Genomic DNA, 18247 nt, shown 5'->3' with positions numbered 1-18247 from the left:
CAGGTGCAGATTCCACTTGGAGTCTGGACCTTCTCCTGATGAGCCCTCCATGCGCAGGAGTGAGATCTGTCCTCGTAGGGGGACAGTCACATTCAGGCACAACACAGTCCCACAGACACACTTGCATGGCACTGGAAATGAGGGCATAGGTTCCTCATAGCCAGCATGTGTCCTGAGCCAGAGGTTTACATGTCCTGAGCCAGAGGAGCAAGACCCCTGTGGTCCCCAGGGGATCTCTGACAGGGATGTGACCTATCCCAGGCTTCCTAAAGGTCACCTGGCCCTTTCATTAAGAGTCTTTTTCTCTCTGTACCCCTAGTGCCAGAGAAATTTTGCTTAAACCCTCAAACCCTCCACATAGTGTGTGTCTTAGGCCCACTGCACACTTCCTGCCTTAGTAAGGCCTCCTGGCTCCTTTTCTTTCTTTCTTTAAAAAATTTATTTTTCAAATTAAGAATATATGCCCATGGTTTTAGCCTCGAAAGATTCAGGTTGTACAATGAAAAAACTTCCTTTCCAGCACTAATGCTTCCTTTCAGAAATACTCTGGGGCAGTGGGGACACATAAACACTCACATACACATACATACACTGCTCACAAAAATTAGGGGATCAGGGAAGGTGCAGATACTCCGATGCTTTCAGCCTTTTGTACAGTGCGTTTTCACCAATGAAATAAGTGTTGGTTTTGCATCTTATTTGTGTAATCAAACAACTTTCTTTGTCTTGTCATTTGCTTTTCTGATGTTCCCGTTTAATAAAAATAATTAAATTCTTTTTTTATCGCTTCATCATTTTGAAATATCCCCTAATTTTTGTGAGCAGTATATTTGTTCTGGTTTTCTTTTTCTGCTTCATGTAATAAGAGAGTACTTGGTGTTTTCTCTGTTCAGGGTCACATGCTGTAGGGCACTCTGTCAGTGTGTGAAGAGCTCCCCGTCCTTCCCAGGCTATATAGTGTATGGTGTTTTAATGTGTGTAGTTTATTCAGTTCAGCCCCCCTCCAGCCACCCACGCCGGGTGGTTTTCTGTCTTGGGCTGCTGAACTGTGATGTCGTGAATAACTTGTCTGTGCTTCGTCTGCATGGATGTGAGGATTATCAGAAGGAAACTGGATGTTCCCACACAACTGATAATATTGTGTCCTTTGGTCAAGATTAACATCCCACCACTAGTGGAGGATGACCCTCTTTCTCCACTCCCTCCTCCCCAGTGTGTTATCAGACTTTAGATTTTTATCTGATGGGTTAGGGACATTTTGGTATAATTTTATTCTGAATTTTTCTCCCCATGAGTGAGCTGACCAATATCTGTGTTTTGCTGGCTCTGTTTCTTAAATGTGGCCTTTCCTGTCACCTTAACTGCAGCCCAGGGTGACGGGATCAGGCTCTTCCTGGTCTGCTCAACCATCACTGACACTCCCTACCTTGCTGAACTGCCAGCTGTGTAATCAGAGCCGTGGTCAGCTGTGGCTGATGCAGGATGCGTGTGTCATTTACAGTATCGGTTGTGCATGCCACAGACAAGGACATCTTAGCATCATTAAATTACATCCTGTAACTGGTCAGTTGTGAAGCTCTCAACCAATATTCTTTGAAGGGCCCAGCTTGACAGGGAATCTGAGTTCAAAGGTTATCATTTCCACAGGAAGCTTTGGGCCTTCCACCCAGAAGAGCTCGAAAGACTGTCGGGCAAGTGTTCTGTGCTTCCTAGTTGGTGGGGTTGAGGTTGCGTCCCGGAGGCTGCATGTGTTTTGCTGATGGTGTGGCTATAGCTGATGACCCCTCGGCTTACTCTGAATGTTGTTCTTATGTCTGTGGTAGAAAGGGCTACTCCTTTTACATGCAATTTACACATTAAAATGAAAGGAATCGGAATGATCTACTGATGTCACAATCGTGAAATTTGACATTTTGCTGCAACACGAGAAAATCATGACTCACTTTAAGGAGGATGACTACCTGGCTCATCACTTCCCTGTTGTACTTGTAGTTTTGTTCCCAATGCTATTTCTATTCATTTATGTTCCATTTGTATTCATCTCTTTGTCTTCATGTATGTCTTTCTCTGTGACTGTCTATCCTTCCCTCCCTTTCTCCCTCCCTCCCTCTAACATTTCCTGTGTTCCATATTCAGCTATCATGTGCTCTGTGAAGCCAGATGGGATACCTCAGCTGTGCAGAACAGATGAGATCGGGGAGCTCTGTGTGTGCGCGATTGCTACAGGCACATCCTATTATGGCCTCTCGGGCATGACCAAGAACACCTTCGAGGTAGGTCTGGGAGGTGAGCACCATTGCCAGATGCACAAACGTGAAAGATGCGATCAATATTTCTGCCTCTCTCTTCCTCTCTCTCTAAAATCAATCAATTAAAAAATTTTTAAATATTTTATAGACATTAAAATGGTTGCACTTTATCCTGTTTTTTTTTATAGTTTTCAATAAGTTTATGTTGTTTTCACCTTGTAACCAGTGTCAAGAAAGGGCAAATACAGTTTCCTAAAAATGGCCTTTTTAATATATTGCTGTTCTCACCTTTGCCTGTTTAGTAAGAGCACCAAGATGGTGGGTGCATAGAAGGATGTAAGCATGCAGGCATAGTCTCTACTCATGGGAGAGCCAGGGACCCCCTTTTTGGTGGTCAGCCCAGGCCACACTTGGCCAGGCGTGAATAAGTGTGTACACTAAATAACTATCTCCACAACATGAATAGGCACGCTTATGTGTGTGGGGGGGTTATGCCATGTATGCATACATGTGTGATATGTATAGTGTGCCTATTGTGTACACATGTGCAATATATGTGTGTGGTGGGTATATTATGCTGTGTGTGTACACAAACTATTATGTTTGTGTGATGTGTGTACATGTGTAGTATGTGCACACAGCTGATGTGTGTGTTGTATGCACACACACACATGTTGGCCTTGTGAATGAGACACAGTCTGGAAGCTAGCAGCCCCTCTACATTCTCAGAGTTTCTACCATTGACCCAATGATGTCAGTTCCAGGAGGAGCACACTTTTTGATAAAGTTATGTGTAGGAACGTTTGAGTTGTTTGGTGATAAGTTTCTTAATGTTTAGAACTGTCGTTGAATATACCATATTTCCCCATTTATAAGACACATCCTTTTTTGAAAAACATGGGGTCTAAAAACTGGATGTGTCTTATACAGTAGTTGTAGAAGTGTGGCATTTCAAATGCCATAGATGGAACTGAGGACGAGACAATATATGAAAACAATGATTCGTCATCACAGATGAGGACAAGCTAATGGATGAAAGTTTAGACAGTGATGAGGAGTTGTATGAAATTTATGATGAATAGAACTTGAGTTCAATAACTTTATGTAATACATTTTCAAATTTCGGGCCCTAAAATTAAGGTGCGCCTTATACATGGGGAAATACGGTAGATGCATGTTTTTACAACACATCTAAATAAAATCCCGATCTCCTTTTCTATGCAATTCGTCTGCCATGTTTGAGGGAAACGGGTATAGCATCTGAACACGTGTGATTTGCTTCCTTTATATTTTTTAAGTGTAGTTCCAATAAGGAAAATATTTTAATAAATAGAGATTATTTCATAACTAAAAGATGTTATTTAAAATGCAACTTGAGCCTGACCTGTGGTGGCGCAGTGGATAAAGCGTCGACCTGGAAATGCTGAGGTCGCTGGTTCGAAACCCTGGGCTTGCCTGGTCAAGGCACATATGGGAGTTGATGCTTCCAGCTCCTCCCCCCTTCTCTCTCTCTCTGTCTCTCTCTCTCTTCTCTAAAAATGAATAAATAAAAAAAAATTTAAAAATAAAAAAAATAAAATGCAACTTGATTCTCCACTTATCACTTTTTTACTGTGACTTTATAAGCAGAATAATTAATTATTGTTTATTAGACTACTGTAATTATCTCTGCATATCGCCTCTTAAGAGGCTCAGAAGCCATGGAAAGAAACCTGCGTGTGGACCAGTGGGGCCGATTGTAAGGTGCGGGGTGGCAAGTGGAGTGCTATCCAGGTTTGTGGTGTCTGCTGACAGCAGTTGCCTGGGCTTGGTTTCCACAGCCAGGGTTCAGGTTGGGAGATACAGCTGGAGAGACTGAGGCCCAGCGAGATCCAAGGGAGAGGGAGGAAGATAGGCGTCACTGGGCACTCAAAGCTTATGCTTCCCCAGGTGTTTCCTGTGATGAGCTCCGGTGCCCCGGTCAGCGAGTACCCCTTCGTGAGGACAGGCCTATTGGGCTTTGTCGGCCCCGGGGGGCTCGTCTTTGTGGTGGGCAAGATGGATGGGCTCATGGTGGTCAGTGGGCGCAGACACAACGCTGATGACATCGTAGCCACAGCACTGGCCGTGGAGCCCATGAAGTTTGTCTACAGGGGAAGGTGAGTGCACCCTCTATGAATTAAGCACACAGTTTTCTGTAGACTATACTTTTTATATAAAATTGCATAAATTCCTTAAACTAATGGGATTCAGTTTACTGTTAGCAATGGACTCAGTGACCTTTGAGATTCCATCTAGTTCTGAATGTCCAATTTTTTATTTTATTTTATTTTTTAGTGAGAGGAGGGGAGGCAGAGAGACAGACTCCCACATGCACCCTGAGCAGGATCCACATGGCAAGCCCACTAGGGGGTGATGCTCTGCCCCTCTGGCGCCATTACTCTGTGCTGAGCCATTTTTTTAGTGCCTGAGGTGGAGGCCACAGAGCCATCCTCCATGCCTGAGGCCGGTTCGCTCAAACCAGTTGAGCCATGGCTGTGGGAATGGAAGAGAGAGAGAGAGAGAGAGAGAGAGAAGGGGAGGGGGAGAGGTGGAGAAGCAGATGGTCACTTCTCTTGTGTGCCCTGACCAGGAATCGAACCTGGGACATCCACACACTGGACCAACACTACCACTGAGCTAACTGGCCAGGGCCCTTAATATCCAATTTTATAGAAGTTTCTTGAGCTCCATTATTAACTTGCCCTCTAGGTTAAATAAAAATACCTCGAGAAACATTTTTAATTAAAAAACTATACAAAAATATTCATCTTTGTTAAGCCCTTTCAAATGCCACAGAGATAACAAGTGAGCGACAAATGTACATAGGAAATTGGCTCCCATGATTTCGCTCCCCCTGATGTGTCCCCTGCCTTGCTTGGCACAGGATAAATATTAGTGATTACAGCCCCTACATTTTTGCTAATTTGAAGAAGTCATAAACTGCTTTAGAACCTTATTTCAGTGTTGCGAGCTAAGGGAGTAGGAAAAACAGATACTTGAATGAGGCATTGCTGCCTTTAGATTATTTTTAAACTACACGCTCTGAAAAGGGGCACTGGGCATTCTAGTTGCCTCTATCCTGTGCTTAGGTGGGATGCTGACATATCTAATAGAAAACTCTTATTTTACAAGTGCAAAATTTCTACTCATTTGGAGAATATTGCTTCACAGGTGCAGACTCAAGATGTGGATTGAGTGGTTTTCAAAAAAAATGTATATACATATTTAAGCAGTTCTGATAATCACACTGAACTCCTCCTGTGGGTGCTAAGAGGTAGGGAAGTTGCCACCAAATCTGCAGGCGACTCTGCCTTGCAGCTTTGTCAGGCCCCTCCTCTCAGAGCTGTGCTTCCCTTAATAAGTGCATGGGATTCTGACACGATGGCTTTTCCGAAGCAGTCCCTGGTGCTGGGATCCCCTGAGCCTATAACCAGTCTCTATACAGCTCCTTATTGCAGACTGGTCCTCCTGCAAGCATCTCCAGCGTGTGCTCACTGTGCCTTCCTTTGTCCCTGCAGAATAGCTGTGTTCTCGGTGACTGTCCTGCATGACGAGAGGATAGTGATCGTGGCCGAGCAGCGGCCTGACTCCACGGAGGAGGACAGCTTCCAGTGGATGAGCCGGGTGCTCCAGGTAGCACTTCTGCTCTCTCCCAGGCTCACGGCAGTTTTGTAGCATTCGCTAGGATGTGGCCAACCCTCACTGATTGAGCATCTGTCCCTGATTGTCACTCCATTTGATTATAAATTGCATCAACCTTACAGAGTTAGATTTGCGTTCCAGGACAATAGCTGTTAGACCAAGGTTAGTGATCAGGGGTTTGCAAAACTGGCTCCTGCTGTTCATGTGGGGAGGTTGCAGGTGTCTGTCTTGAGAGTATATTTTCTTTTCTCCAAACTTCCATCCTTAGTGTATGTGGTATTGATATTCCACAGTTCCTTCATAATGATTCAGTGTGGTGAGGCTGGCCAGCCAGGCCCTCTCTTGCCCGGGCACCTTCCCACGGGCTGCGCCACTGTGCTGCACGTGCTTCCTGGGCTGTGGACAGTATTTTGCACAGTCTGCAAATATAATTAATGTCTCTTCACAGTACCTGTTCTAACACAGTCCCCTCTTGTGACTTCCAGGCGATCGACAGCATCCATCAAGTCGGAGTTTATTGCTTGGCCTTGGTTCCTGCAAACACCCTTCCCAAAACTCCGCTCGGTGGGATCCATTTGTCAGAAACAAAGCAGCTTTTCCTGGAGGGCTCGCTTCACCCCTGTAATGTCCTGATGTGCCCTCATACTTGTGTCACAAACCTGCCTAAACCTCGACAAAAGCAGCCAGGTATTTCCAAGGTCTGGGAAGGTTTGTGTGGAGTCCCAGCGGGACCTCTGCAGCCAGAAGTGTTGGTGCTGCACTCACTGGGCCTTGTGAACTGAGGTGCTTCTCAGCAATTATCCCCTCTGGGTCTCCACCCTCAGAGGAGCAGACCTTCTCGCCATAAGTAGTGCTTTCTACTGGAGGGTAGCACCGGTGGAAGGCAGGGCTCTGTTGGGCCAGCAGATCCACTCTGAGCAGGCGTGCAGGCCATCCGGAGGGAAGGAGGTGCCAGTGTCCTGAGCCTTCTTAGTAGGGGGTCAGACCTCCACCTCCCGGTACCCTCAGCAAGGCACAGAGCTTCTCAGGGTCATAGTTTTCTCTCACAGAAATGAGAATAATCCTTCCTATGTGTTTCATGGGCTAATTTAGGGGTCATAGCCATTTTAGGGGTCATAGCCACTAAACACATGGGAAAGCACTTTGAAGCTTGTGAAAAATTCTGCAAACCTTTTGCATTGTGATGCTGTCATGAAAGTGAACATTTGCCTAGTGCAGCGGTTCTCCTCGAAACAGAGCTTTTCCTACCATAGTTTGGATTCTTTAAAAAATTATAGAGAAGCCTTCCAACCAATTTAGGCCAGTTTCCAAGTGGCTTCTGACCAGTCTCAGTAGCATAGAAAGATGTTGACAATTTTGTTGCAGGTACTAACCATGGAAACCAGTGACAGATAAGCAAGGCTGTATCTGGGCAGCACTTGTCTCTGGGCAGCGGCTACCTCACTCCAACCACACAGCAGTGCCATTCCTTTCAACATGCACCATGCTAATTTTATTTTTCATAGTTTCTTTATTAAGAGCTAAGAAAAGAAATTTAGTCGGTCCCAAACTACCACACATGAAAATTAAAACATGACTTAGCTGAGTGTGCAAGTCATGTCCTATGTTACATGGAAACCAGCATCAAGGCTCCTATAAATTGCCTGAAGCCAAAGGCACCAACACCAATCTGTGTCATGGGCTGTTCTCCATGTTCAAGCTCCCTTGAAGCACACGCCATCTCTTGCATAGCCCTGGAAAGTTAACTATTTTATGACAAACCAAATTCTGGACAGCCGTGTGTCCGCAGAGAAGAGTGGGTGGGCGGTCCCTACTTGGACCCTCACCAAAAGGATATTAGGTGCTCACTCCCTGCATTCCTTATCACTCCATCGAAAGGCAGGGATCATTACTGGGTTGGTTGTCTTGGCAACTGTGTATGCTATCAGCTGTGTTTAGTATCATCATACCCTTCAGCCTAAGTCTTAAAATCTGTGCAGACAAACAGCTTTTCATGTGCAATAAATCAGTGGTCCACAACCCCCGGGCCGTGGACTGGTACCGGTCCGTGAGCCATTTGGTACCAGTCTGCAGAGAAAGAATAAATAAGTTACATTATTTCCGTTTTATTTATATTTAAGTCTGAACGATGTTTTATTTTTTAAAAATGACGATTCCCTCTGTTACATCCGTCTAAGACTCACTCTTGACGCTTGTCTCCGTCATGTGATACATTTATCCGTCCCACCCTAAAGGCCAGTCTGTGAAAATATTTCCTGACATTAAACTGGTCCGTGGCCCAAAAAAGGTTGGGGACCACTGCAATAAGTGATGCGGCATATATTCTGATTTCTAAACCTGTAACTTGGCCTTCATCAAAAGTTTAGTAAAGCTGGCACTCAGTATGGCCTTCACTTGTATTTTATCAAACTAAGGATTAAATACTAATGTCATCTTGGTTACTTTCAATTGCAGTTCTTTTGGTAAATATCTCTCAGCCTTTCTTCCTTACTTCCCTCTCCTCCTTCCCCACCCTCTGTCTCACACTTGCATTCTCACACATGATCACACACACTCAAATATCTTTACACGTGTTCACACTCAAACTGGCATGTTCTCCTGGAACTCCTAACCTTTTCCTATTAAGTGTGTGTGGGTCTTTATATGTCTATGTTTAATGCAATGAAAATGTGAATGGTAGTATTTTCAGAAAACTGAGGTTATCTAGGGTTGTTGAAAGTGTTACTCCAGCTCTATAAAAAACTGGGGGTTTTTTTATTAGAAAAGAAAGGGAAAGCTGCCAGAATAGCTTGTTTCTGTATTTCTCTTTTGAAATGTGTCATAAACCATGAAAAGAGCATGGTGGTAGCGTCGGTCATTAACGAGGATAAGGGAACTTGAACTGTACAAGAACCTTTTGGTTTATTCCACATTTCTGTGGACCTGCCAGGGAACCCAAACCTTTCAGTCAATGAAATACGCACATAAGTGACTCTGTGCTGCATCCTTCAACAGTATTAATCCGTAAATTTATCCTAAGAGGTATTTATAAAAAACATTTGTTTATTGTCGACTCTCAGTGACGTGTAATAGAACCAGTGAAATACATCATTTTTTGTATGTGTGTGACAGAGACAGAAAGAGGGACAAATAGGGACAGACAGGCAGGAAGGGAGAGACATGAGAAGCATCAATTCTTCACTGCAGCCCCTTAGTTAGTTGTTCATTGATTGCTTTCTCATATGTGCCTTAACTGGGGGCCACTGCAGAACAAGTGACCCCTTGCTCAAGCCAGCGACCTTGGGCTCAAGCCAACAACTTTTAGGCTCAAGCCAGCGACCATGGGGTCATATCTATGATCCCACTCCAAAGCCAGTGACCCCTCACTCAAGCCAGTCAGCCTCCACTCAAGCCGGATGAGCCCACCCTCAAGCTGGCGACCTCGGGGTTTTGAACCTGGGTCCTCTGCATCCAAGTCTGACACTCTATCCACTGCACCACTACCTGGTCAGGCAAATACATCATATTTTAAATTCTGTATTTGTCTTGTGCACTATTTCTTGTAATCACTAATGTGAGAATATTTCAGCATTCCCCTAAATGAAAAATAAAGTCAGTGGGCTGTGCTGGCACTAGGGAAATTTGGTGAACAAATTATTTCTGCCTGCCCGCAATCGAAACTGATGTATGCCATCATTGTCATCACAGTGACCTCTCTGAAACCCTGCTATAATAAGATTTTTTCAAAGCTATGTCTTTAAAAGGATTTCCCCAGAGTAAGCTCTTTACCAAGGTGGGAGATCATGTTTTTGGGAATTTCACTTGTGCTTTTCTCACTTGTGTGCCACCATTTCTTCCAGAAATCGGCCCTGCCTCTGTGATGGTGGGGAACCTGGTGTCTGGGAAGAGGATTGCACAGGCCAGCGGCAGAGACCTGGGTCAAATAGAAGACAACGACCAGGCCCGGAAGGTGAGAGCTGAGGACTGGCCTTCGTGGAGTCCCCCACCCGTTCCACTGATGCAGAATTCCAGGGACAATGGCTCCTGCTTCCTGCTCTGCCAGCCCAGCACCCTCCACTTACCTTCTCTGTCTTTGATGACCTTTGACTTCTAACAGCCTCTCAGTTCTACAGAGACATTGTATAATTTTATAAGAAAATGTATTTATTAGGGGATGCAGGGTTATAGAACATGTCACAGTACATAGAAGAATAGGTGGCACAGTCCCACGACTGGCAGGCCAGGGCCAGGGTCTGGGCAACCTACTTGTCCTAGTCCCCGAGCACTGTTCCTAGTTTCACACCAGCCCTGACTGGGCACCAAACTGCCTCGCAGTGACCTTGTAGTCAGGCTTTAGTTCTTTGTACAAATATGAGAAAACATCAGTTCAAACCCAAGTTTGAGAACCAGACCTCCTCAAAGTGGCCTTTTGAACATAGAAGTCCTCATCTCCACTCCACCATAGACACCTTACGATTTGTCACCTGTGGCAACTAGTCATTATAACCATTCACCCTGGAGAACTCTTACAAGTAACCAAAAGGTGGTCCCACTCTATACAGCTACCAGAAAATGTGACAAAATCAACCATTTGAAATATTGCAAAATTTTTTAATATGTATGTTCATTGAAAGCGGTGGTCACTGTGTTTCCCTCCTCCTAGTACATCTCTGTTAATAACATGGGCAGGGCATACATGGTACTTGATGGATCCTGGCATGAGAGAGGCTGACCTTCTCATTAGGACTGAGTCAGCATCATGCCCATGGTCTCTGTGATTGTGATGCCTTTGGATGACATCAAGGGTGGCCATTCTAAACAACACTTAAGAGAGCCCATGTTAAAAAAGGATATAGCTGACTGCCATTGCAGCCCAGAAATCACATGGCATTTCCTGGAAGCCCCAGGAGAGGGGGTTTTCTGTGTCAGCTGCTTCTTGTTAGGGGACAAGGATGCAGTACTCTTTTATTGGGCAGGTTTCAAAAAACTTCTTCAGGGGCCACATCTGAACCCAATCACAGCAGGAGAACACTGAGCCACCTTCATGTGCTGTTGACCATGTCTGTCAGGATGTTCTCAGTTCTCTGTGGAAATGCACCCAAAAGCACTCAGATAGACTACCCCTGATTGGCTCATGAGCCACATGCAGCTCTTTGGCCCTTTGTGGCTCTTCCACAAAATACCACGTGTGGGTGCTACCTCGATAAGGAATGTACCTACCTATATAGTTTAAGTTTAAAAAATTTGGCTCTCAAAAGAAATTTTAATAGTTGTACTGTTGATATTTGGCTCTGTTGACTAATGAGTTTGCTGACCACTGGACTAAACCGATTTAAATGCTGAGATAAGCCCCGAAACTAGGTGGTCTGGGCCTAATATTTCTGCTTTGTTCCAGTTCCTGTTTCTTTCGGAGGTCCTGCAGTGGAGGGCTCAGACCACCCCTGACCACGTCCTCTACACGCTGCTCAACTGCAGGGTGAGGCTATGACTTACACTTGCTCCTGGAATGCCACGCCTTCCACTATTGATCATATTCCTGACCTCATCCTGCACCTTCAGTCTTAATGAATTCCTTTTAGTTATTTACTTGTTGCTATTTTGACTGAGACTTTTTCACTTAAGAAAGATATTTTTTAAATATAAGGATTTGTACATGTATTCTAACATATATGTATGTATATATTTTAGCGCTTTTTTTGCATGATTTCCCTCCAAAATGAGTAATGAATGATTTCTGCAACCAAAAACAGTTGCAGATCTATGGTATATTTATGTCTTTATTTTTATTACTCTGCTACTTTTTTGTAAGTAAGTTATGTTTGTTTGTTTTTTCATTTTTCTGAAGCTAGAAACAGGGAGAGACAGTCAGACAGACTCCTGCATGAGCCCGACCGGGATCCACCGGCACGCCCACCAGGGGCGATGCTCTGCCCATCCTGGGCGTCGCCATGTTGCGACCAGAGCCACTCCAGCGCCTGAGGCAGAGGTCACAGAGCCATCCCCAGCGCCCGGACCATCTTTGCTCCAATGGAGCCTTGGCTGCGGGAGGGGAAGAGAGAGACAGAGAGGAAAGCACGGCTGAGGGGTGGAGAAGCAAATGGTCGCTTCTCCTGTGTACCCTGGCCGGGAATCGAACCCGGGTCCTCCGCATGCTAGGCCGACGCTCTACCGCTGAGCCAACCGGCCAGGGCCTTAAGTTATGTTTTAATTAAACACTTTCATTCTTAGGAATGAAAACCATATTTTTTATAATTAAAATTAAAGTTTTAATTTTACTTTAAATTTTAAAGTAAAATTAAAATTTACCTTAATTTACTTTAAATTTTATGATGTGTATTCCTGTTCCCTGACCCCATGTTTTCAGCCATTTTCTAAAACTAGACATTGGGTCTTTTGGGAAAATTTGTTCTTTAGAGATGACTCAGACCCAAGTCTGACCAGGCAGTGACACAGATAGAGCGTTGGACTGGGATGTGGAGGACCCAGGTTCGAGACCCCGAGGTCACCAGCTTGAGCACAGGCTCATCTGGTTTGAACAAAGGTCACCAGCTTGAGTCCAAGGTTGCTGACTCGAGCAAGGGGTCACTCGGTCTGCTGTGGCCCCTCCGGGTCAAGGCACATACGAGAAAGTAATCAGTGAACAACTAGGGAGCCGCAACGAAGAATTGATGTTTCTCGTCTCTCTCCCTTCCTGTCTGTCTGTCCCTATCTGTTCCTCCCTCTGACTCTCTCTGTCTCTGCCACACAAAAAAAGAAAAGAAAAAAAAAAAGACTCATATCCGAAAGGAGCTTCATTTGAATTACCATATTTCCTCATGTATCATATAAAACGCACCTTAATTTTGGGGCCCGAAATTTGGGGGAAAAATGCATTACATAAAGTTATTGAACTTAAGTTTTATTTATCAGAAAATTCATACAACTCCTCATCACTGTCAAAACTCCATCCATTAGCTTGTCTTACCTATGTCCAGTGACAAATCACTGTCTTCAAGGAGTGCAAAAACAAGCACGAAAAAGCGGGCAATCCAAGTTAAAAAAAAAAAATCTACAACCACTGTATAAGATGCGCCCAGTTTTTAGATTCCAACTTTTTCGGAAAAAGGTGCATCTTGTACATGGAGAAATATAGAAATAAAAATCAAATGGGGTGAGCTGTGGAGGTCAAAGTCATGAACACAGAGAAAGTGTGGGCCTCGGACAGAGTTTCTTTTAGATGCAGCCTGCTGTTTCCTGAGGCTCCTGATGTGGAGGCAGCAACCAGTCACAAGATGGCATCAGGTCCAAGCATCTGAGTCCACCCCTGCCCCCAATACATATGCACACTTATTACAAATACTCAGCCAGGACCAAAGATCAGAAACATCATATCTATTGTTATAAGTGTGATTTCCATTTAAATAAACCTTCTAGTTCATTGCTGTTCAACAGAAATATACACAGCCACACACATAACTTTGTATTTTCTAAAAGTAATACTTAAAAAAGCTAAAAAGAGCCCTGGCCGGATAGCTCTGTTGGTTAGAGTGTTGTCCTGATGTACAGCGGTTGCTGGTTTGATCCCCCATCAGGGCACATGCAGAAACAGATTGATGTTTCTTTCTCTCTCTGTCTCTCTTTCCTGTCCTCTCTCTCTCAAATCAATAAAATTAAAAAGGTGAAAAGAAATTGGTGAAATTCATTTTAAAAATTTTACTTAATGTATCCAAAACATTGTCATTCCAACACATGACCCCACCACATAACCAGTGCTTGCCTCCTTCTGGTCAGCATAGTCCGTCTGTTGTGAATTCGGCTTCTTGACCAACAGCTCATTTAAGATGATTAACCATTTGATTCCTGACTGAGTGAGGCTTCCTGTCTTCTGCATTTTTTTCTACATGGCCATGCTGTCAACAGGATAAGAGTTATGTACAAGATTTACACATAGTAAGAAGTGAAGAGTTTATTGCAAATCATGGAAAACTTACATTCTTGGACCTTGTTTACATACAGAAAAGCATCTGTTATTTTTTTAACAGAAACACAAGCCGGCTCTTTTAACTTTACTTTTTACTTGTAGCAGCTTCGTTAGAATTTTAAACCATAAGCCCTATTTGGCTTTTTCTTCTTTTCTCAATATATTTTTAGTTGTTATTTAATTTATTATAAAACTTTAAAACGGTGGCAGATAGTCATTGACACTGAACTGTGTTGCTTTAGATTAGAGACTGGTGAGTTACCCTGTATCCCTATTCTGTCATGACAGTGTCCAAGACCTCTTTTAGGAAGGTTCGCCCTGAGTTCTCTGGTAAGACTTAATTCTAGAACCTTCAGCAATAGGTTTCCATCTGAAACCCCAGCTTTCCCCATGAATGTTGATGACCAGTGACCTGAGGATAAACAGCTACTGCTTCACAGACCCCTCACCCATAACATTTCATGTTTTTATTAACAACGGGCATTTTGGGAAATGAAATGTGTAACTGCAAGTCAATAATTTTTCTCTAGAGGTAAAAGGATGGGTTGAGACTCCTACAGAACAAGTGGTGATGTTATAATCTTAGTCCTGTGTGGGCTCACAACATGGTGGAGTCATGTCATGTTCAGCCTTGCAAACCGGGTAAGAGAGGAGAGGAGAAAGACATTGTATTGGACGTACCATGAAGTAGCCTCTTTCCAGCGTGATACCTCTTTCGGGGATTGTTGAAAATAATTTTGGTTGATCCCCAGTCACTCCATGAGCTGACTTCAGCATGTGACAAGGCTCACCTGTTCATCACTGTAAACCCAGTGAAATGACAGGCAGTGTTATGAAATCTGAGAGGTTCCTCAAGATGAGGGACAGAATTCCAGTTATATCATATTAACCTTTTTTATAAGTACTGATTTTGGAGTTTTCATGAACCTGAGTCTAAATGCGTTTTCAGAAACACTCTTGACTGCTGGTTGGGAATCCCCTACACCTCTCAAATCTCATAGGCTTTCACTACGACAGATAAGATGGTTATTTGCAGTGGGGAGGAGATCCGTTCCAGAGGTCGAATGGCACAGACCGAGAACACTTGCTACTTGAGATCAGACAGCCACAGTGCACCAGCAGAGGCCCACATAACAGGAAGGCTAGCTCAATGGGCACAGAAAGATGAGTCCTATCTGCCAGCGCCATTCCTGTGCCATTGTGCCACCCACCAGCAGCACGGCTAGTCCCCATTTAGTGGTCAGGAGTGCAGGACCGGCTTTCTTCCAGGATGGTGGATATGGAGGCAATGGGGGGCCAACATGGTCTCCCTGCAACCAGTTTGGGAACCAAGTTGGTTCTGGACTTCATTCTGAAGAGTTCAGAGGACAGTGGGTTTGAGGTGTGTGCTTGTGTCAGTACATGTAAACAGGTGTGTTTGGGAGTGGATGCACATGAAAAAGGTCACGTGTTGGAGGTACCAACCTCTAATGTTTTGGCAGGATTTCCAGGCTCGTCTTGTCCATCTTCATGTTCACCTGGCTCAGCACCTTCTACTCTTCCACTTTATATAATCTCTTTTTACTTTCTTATTTTTTAACCTCCTTAGAAGAAAAGTCTCTAGGGAAAGTGTGTATGATGAGAAGGTTTGATTCAAAGAATGTAAGCTAAGCCTGCCCCCTAGGGGAGACCAGTGCTGGCTCAGCAGGAAAGGCACTGCTGAGTGGCCTCTGGGACCCTGTGCACTGTTTGTGGGTCGGTCATCAAAGAGAATGCGCTGCATCTCAAAGCGAGATGAAGCTGTCAGTTACTTTGTGAACATCTTTGGCAAACGTCAGGTGCTAGTGTACATATTCTGATGTCTTATTAAAGGTTTCCCACTGGCTCCTTCCACTTCATCTCCTGCAGATATTTTTAACAAATATGTAATATGGGGTGGGCACTCTAATATCTCCCTACACACACACACACACACACACACAATCACCAGGTCATCATTGTCCTAGCAGCACCAAAGGTTCTAGTCTCTTCTGTCTGTCATGTCTCCTCCATGATCAGCTCTCACCCTACCTCCCTTTGGACTTCTTCCTCCACACATCCCAGGGTGTGTGCTCAGTCCCTGGAAGTCTTCTCCATGTCTGTCCATTTTCTCCTAGTAACCTGCTTGCTCGCTTCTTCCCCGGAGCTCTAGCCCTAATAGAATGTCTGGTCCAGTTCAAGATTATTTCTCAGCTTCTAGGACCCTCCTGATGTGGATCCTGCTGGACAGTTTGTTACATAAGGGAAGGATCTTCACCCCATTAATCACTTTAAGTAGGATTTCATCATAAAGTAGTTTTTAAATAGATTAATGACAATGATGTCTTCCACACTTGAGATTTTGTGCAAATGAACCATAGTGTTAAAGTTCATCCTCAGGAAAAACTTTTTCAGTTCAGTTGAATATTCATAATTTGCAGTGTATTCATACTTCTCTTTACAGTTTAAACTGTAAATCCCATATATTTTGATATTTCTAAGTACTATTTTGCTACTGATCTTCCCTAACAATCCCTTTTTAAGGTATCTGTCAATCCAAATGTGTCTTTCATGTGTTTTTACGTGTTTAAAAAATCCGCATTAAAAAAAATTGACAGGCTTTTTGTTTTTTTGTTTGTTTTGCTTTTTGTTGTTTGTGTTTTTACCTCCTTGATTTTGATGTGATCTTCTTTTTTCTTTTCTTTTTTTTTGTATTTTTCTGAAGCTGGAAACAGGAAGGCAGTCAGACAGACTCCCGCATGCACCCGACCAGGATCCACCCGGCACGCCCACCAGGGGGCGATGCTCTGCCCATCCGGGGCGTCACTCTGTTGCGACCAGAGCCACTCTAGTGCCTGAGGCAGAGGCCATGGAGCCATCCCCAGCACCTGGGCCATCTTTGCTCCAGTGGAGCCTCAGCTGTGGGAAGGGAAGAGAGAGACAGAGAGGAAGGAGAGGGGGAGGGGTGGAGAAGCAGATGGGCGCTTCTCCTGTGTGCCCTGGCCGGGAATCGAACCCAGGACTTCTGCACGCCAGGCTGATGCTCTACCACTGAGCCAACCGGCCAGGGCCTGATGTGATCTTTTTAAAATACACTTTCGTAATCTTATTTTCTAGGTTTGCTAGTAATCTTACTGCCCATGGCAGTTACACTTAAGACCCAGAATCACTAAGTTGATATTTTTATAAGTTTACCTATTTTGGTAAAGTAATTATTTTAAAATATATTTCTTGTCAGTACAAGTATATCCAGATGCCACTTTGGTGCTATGCTTTCTCACTAGTGAGGAGGAAAGGAAGTGACTGATATGGAGACTTAAGAGGGTGCTGAAAACATTTTAAAACTGACTGTGGTGATGGCACAACATGAATATACTAACAAACAATTGTAATTTAAAATAAATGAATTGTATGGTGTATAAGCTAGATCTCACTAAAGCTCTTATCTTAAGAAAATCTGGCTTCCTCACTTGTTCTTGTGACACTCAGGGTACAATAGCAAACTCACTGACGTGTGTCCAGCTGCATAAACGGGCGGAGAAGATAGCTGTGATGCTGATGGAGAGAGGGCGCCTGCAAGATGGGGACCATGTGGCTCTTGTCTACCCACCAGGTAAAAAGGCAGGACACTGTATTGCACATGTTGTGTCTTGATGACGAGTTGCTGTATTGTCACCAAGAATTGTTCACTTGTTTAGTTACTACCACATGCGGGCATGTGCTGCGTGCTATATGACATTTAAGGGCATAACTGAAATGATATATTGCAGACTTTTGTATCTAAACTTATTTTATTAGATACCTGAGGTACTTATTTAATCAATAGTAGTTAAGTCTTTTTCTACGTAGCTGATAATTATTGAGATTTCTTAGAGAAATGACAGAAATTAAACATACCACAGCTTTGGCATCTCATGCCTGAAAAAATAAGCCAAGTAGAAGTTACTGCTGAAGCTTAACAAAACCCCCAGGAGAGAAAAGAATCTGTTAAAGGTCTTTGTTGCCCACTTAACTTCCCAACTTTTTCCAATCTAATATTTCTGCTGATAAGGATGACAGCCATTAAATGGTTTTACTTGTTTCAAGCAAGAATTTCTGCTTTTCTTCTCATGTAGGAATAGACCTTATTGCAGCATTTTACGGTTGCCTGTATGCAGGCTGTGTGCCAATTACCGTTCGCCCCCCACACCCACAGAATATTGCAACGACGCTGCCTACTGTGAAGATGATTGTGGAGGTAAAACTGCCTGGAACAGCTGGGCACTTCCTCCTGTCCTGGACCTTAGTGTTGGGCTCATAAACCATAGTGGGCCCTTCTGAGGAGGGTCTGGTTGTGGGATTGGGCAGGAGTTTGCAACCCAAGTGATGGGGCAAGATGCAGCCTCTACCCTCAGGGAGC

At 44.0% G+C, this 18247-nt stretch overlaps 1 protein-coding gene across 4 annotated transcripts in view; it reads left to right on the top strand.

Annotated features, from left to right (window-relative positions):
* Positions 1-18247, top strand: part of DIP2C (disco interacting protein 2 homolog C) — a 471590-nt gene that overhangs the window by 373928 nt on the left and 79415 nt on the right. For all 4 annotated transcript variants that reach the window (XM_066387148.1, XM_066387147.1, XM_066387146.1 and 1 more), the window contains 8 exons: positions 2137-2273; positions 4179-4387; positions 5789-5903; positions 6398-6599; positions 9752-9861; positions 11287-11367; positions 17338-17461; positions 17964-18085. In XM_066387148.1, the coding sequence (XP_066243245.1) occupies positions 2137-2273; positions 4179-4387; positions 5789-5903; positions 6398-6599; positions 9752-9861; positions 11287-11367; positions 17338-17461; positions 17964-18085 (1100 nt within the window). The remainder of the gene's footprint in view (positions 1-2136; positions 2274-4178; positions 4388-5788; positions 5904-6397; positions 6600-9751; positions 9862-11286; positions 11368-17337; positions 17462-17963; positions 18086-18247) is intronic.

This window comes from Saccopteryx leptura, chromosome 5 (genome assembly GCF_036850995.1).
Source record: "Saccopteryx leptura isolate mSacLep1 chromosome 5, mSacLep1_pri_phased_curated, whole genome shotgun sequence".
NCBI lineage: Eukaryota > Metazoa > Chordata > Mammalia > Chiroptera > Emballonuridae > Saccopteryx > Saccopteryx leptura.
This window is presented reverse-complemented; position numbering and strand designations above follow the sequence as displayed.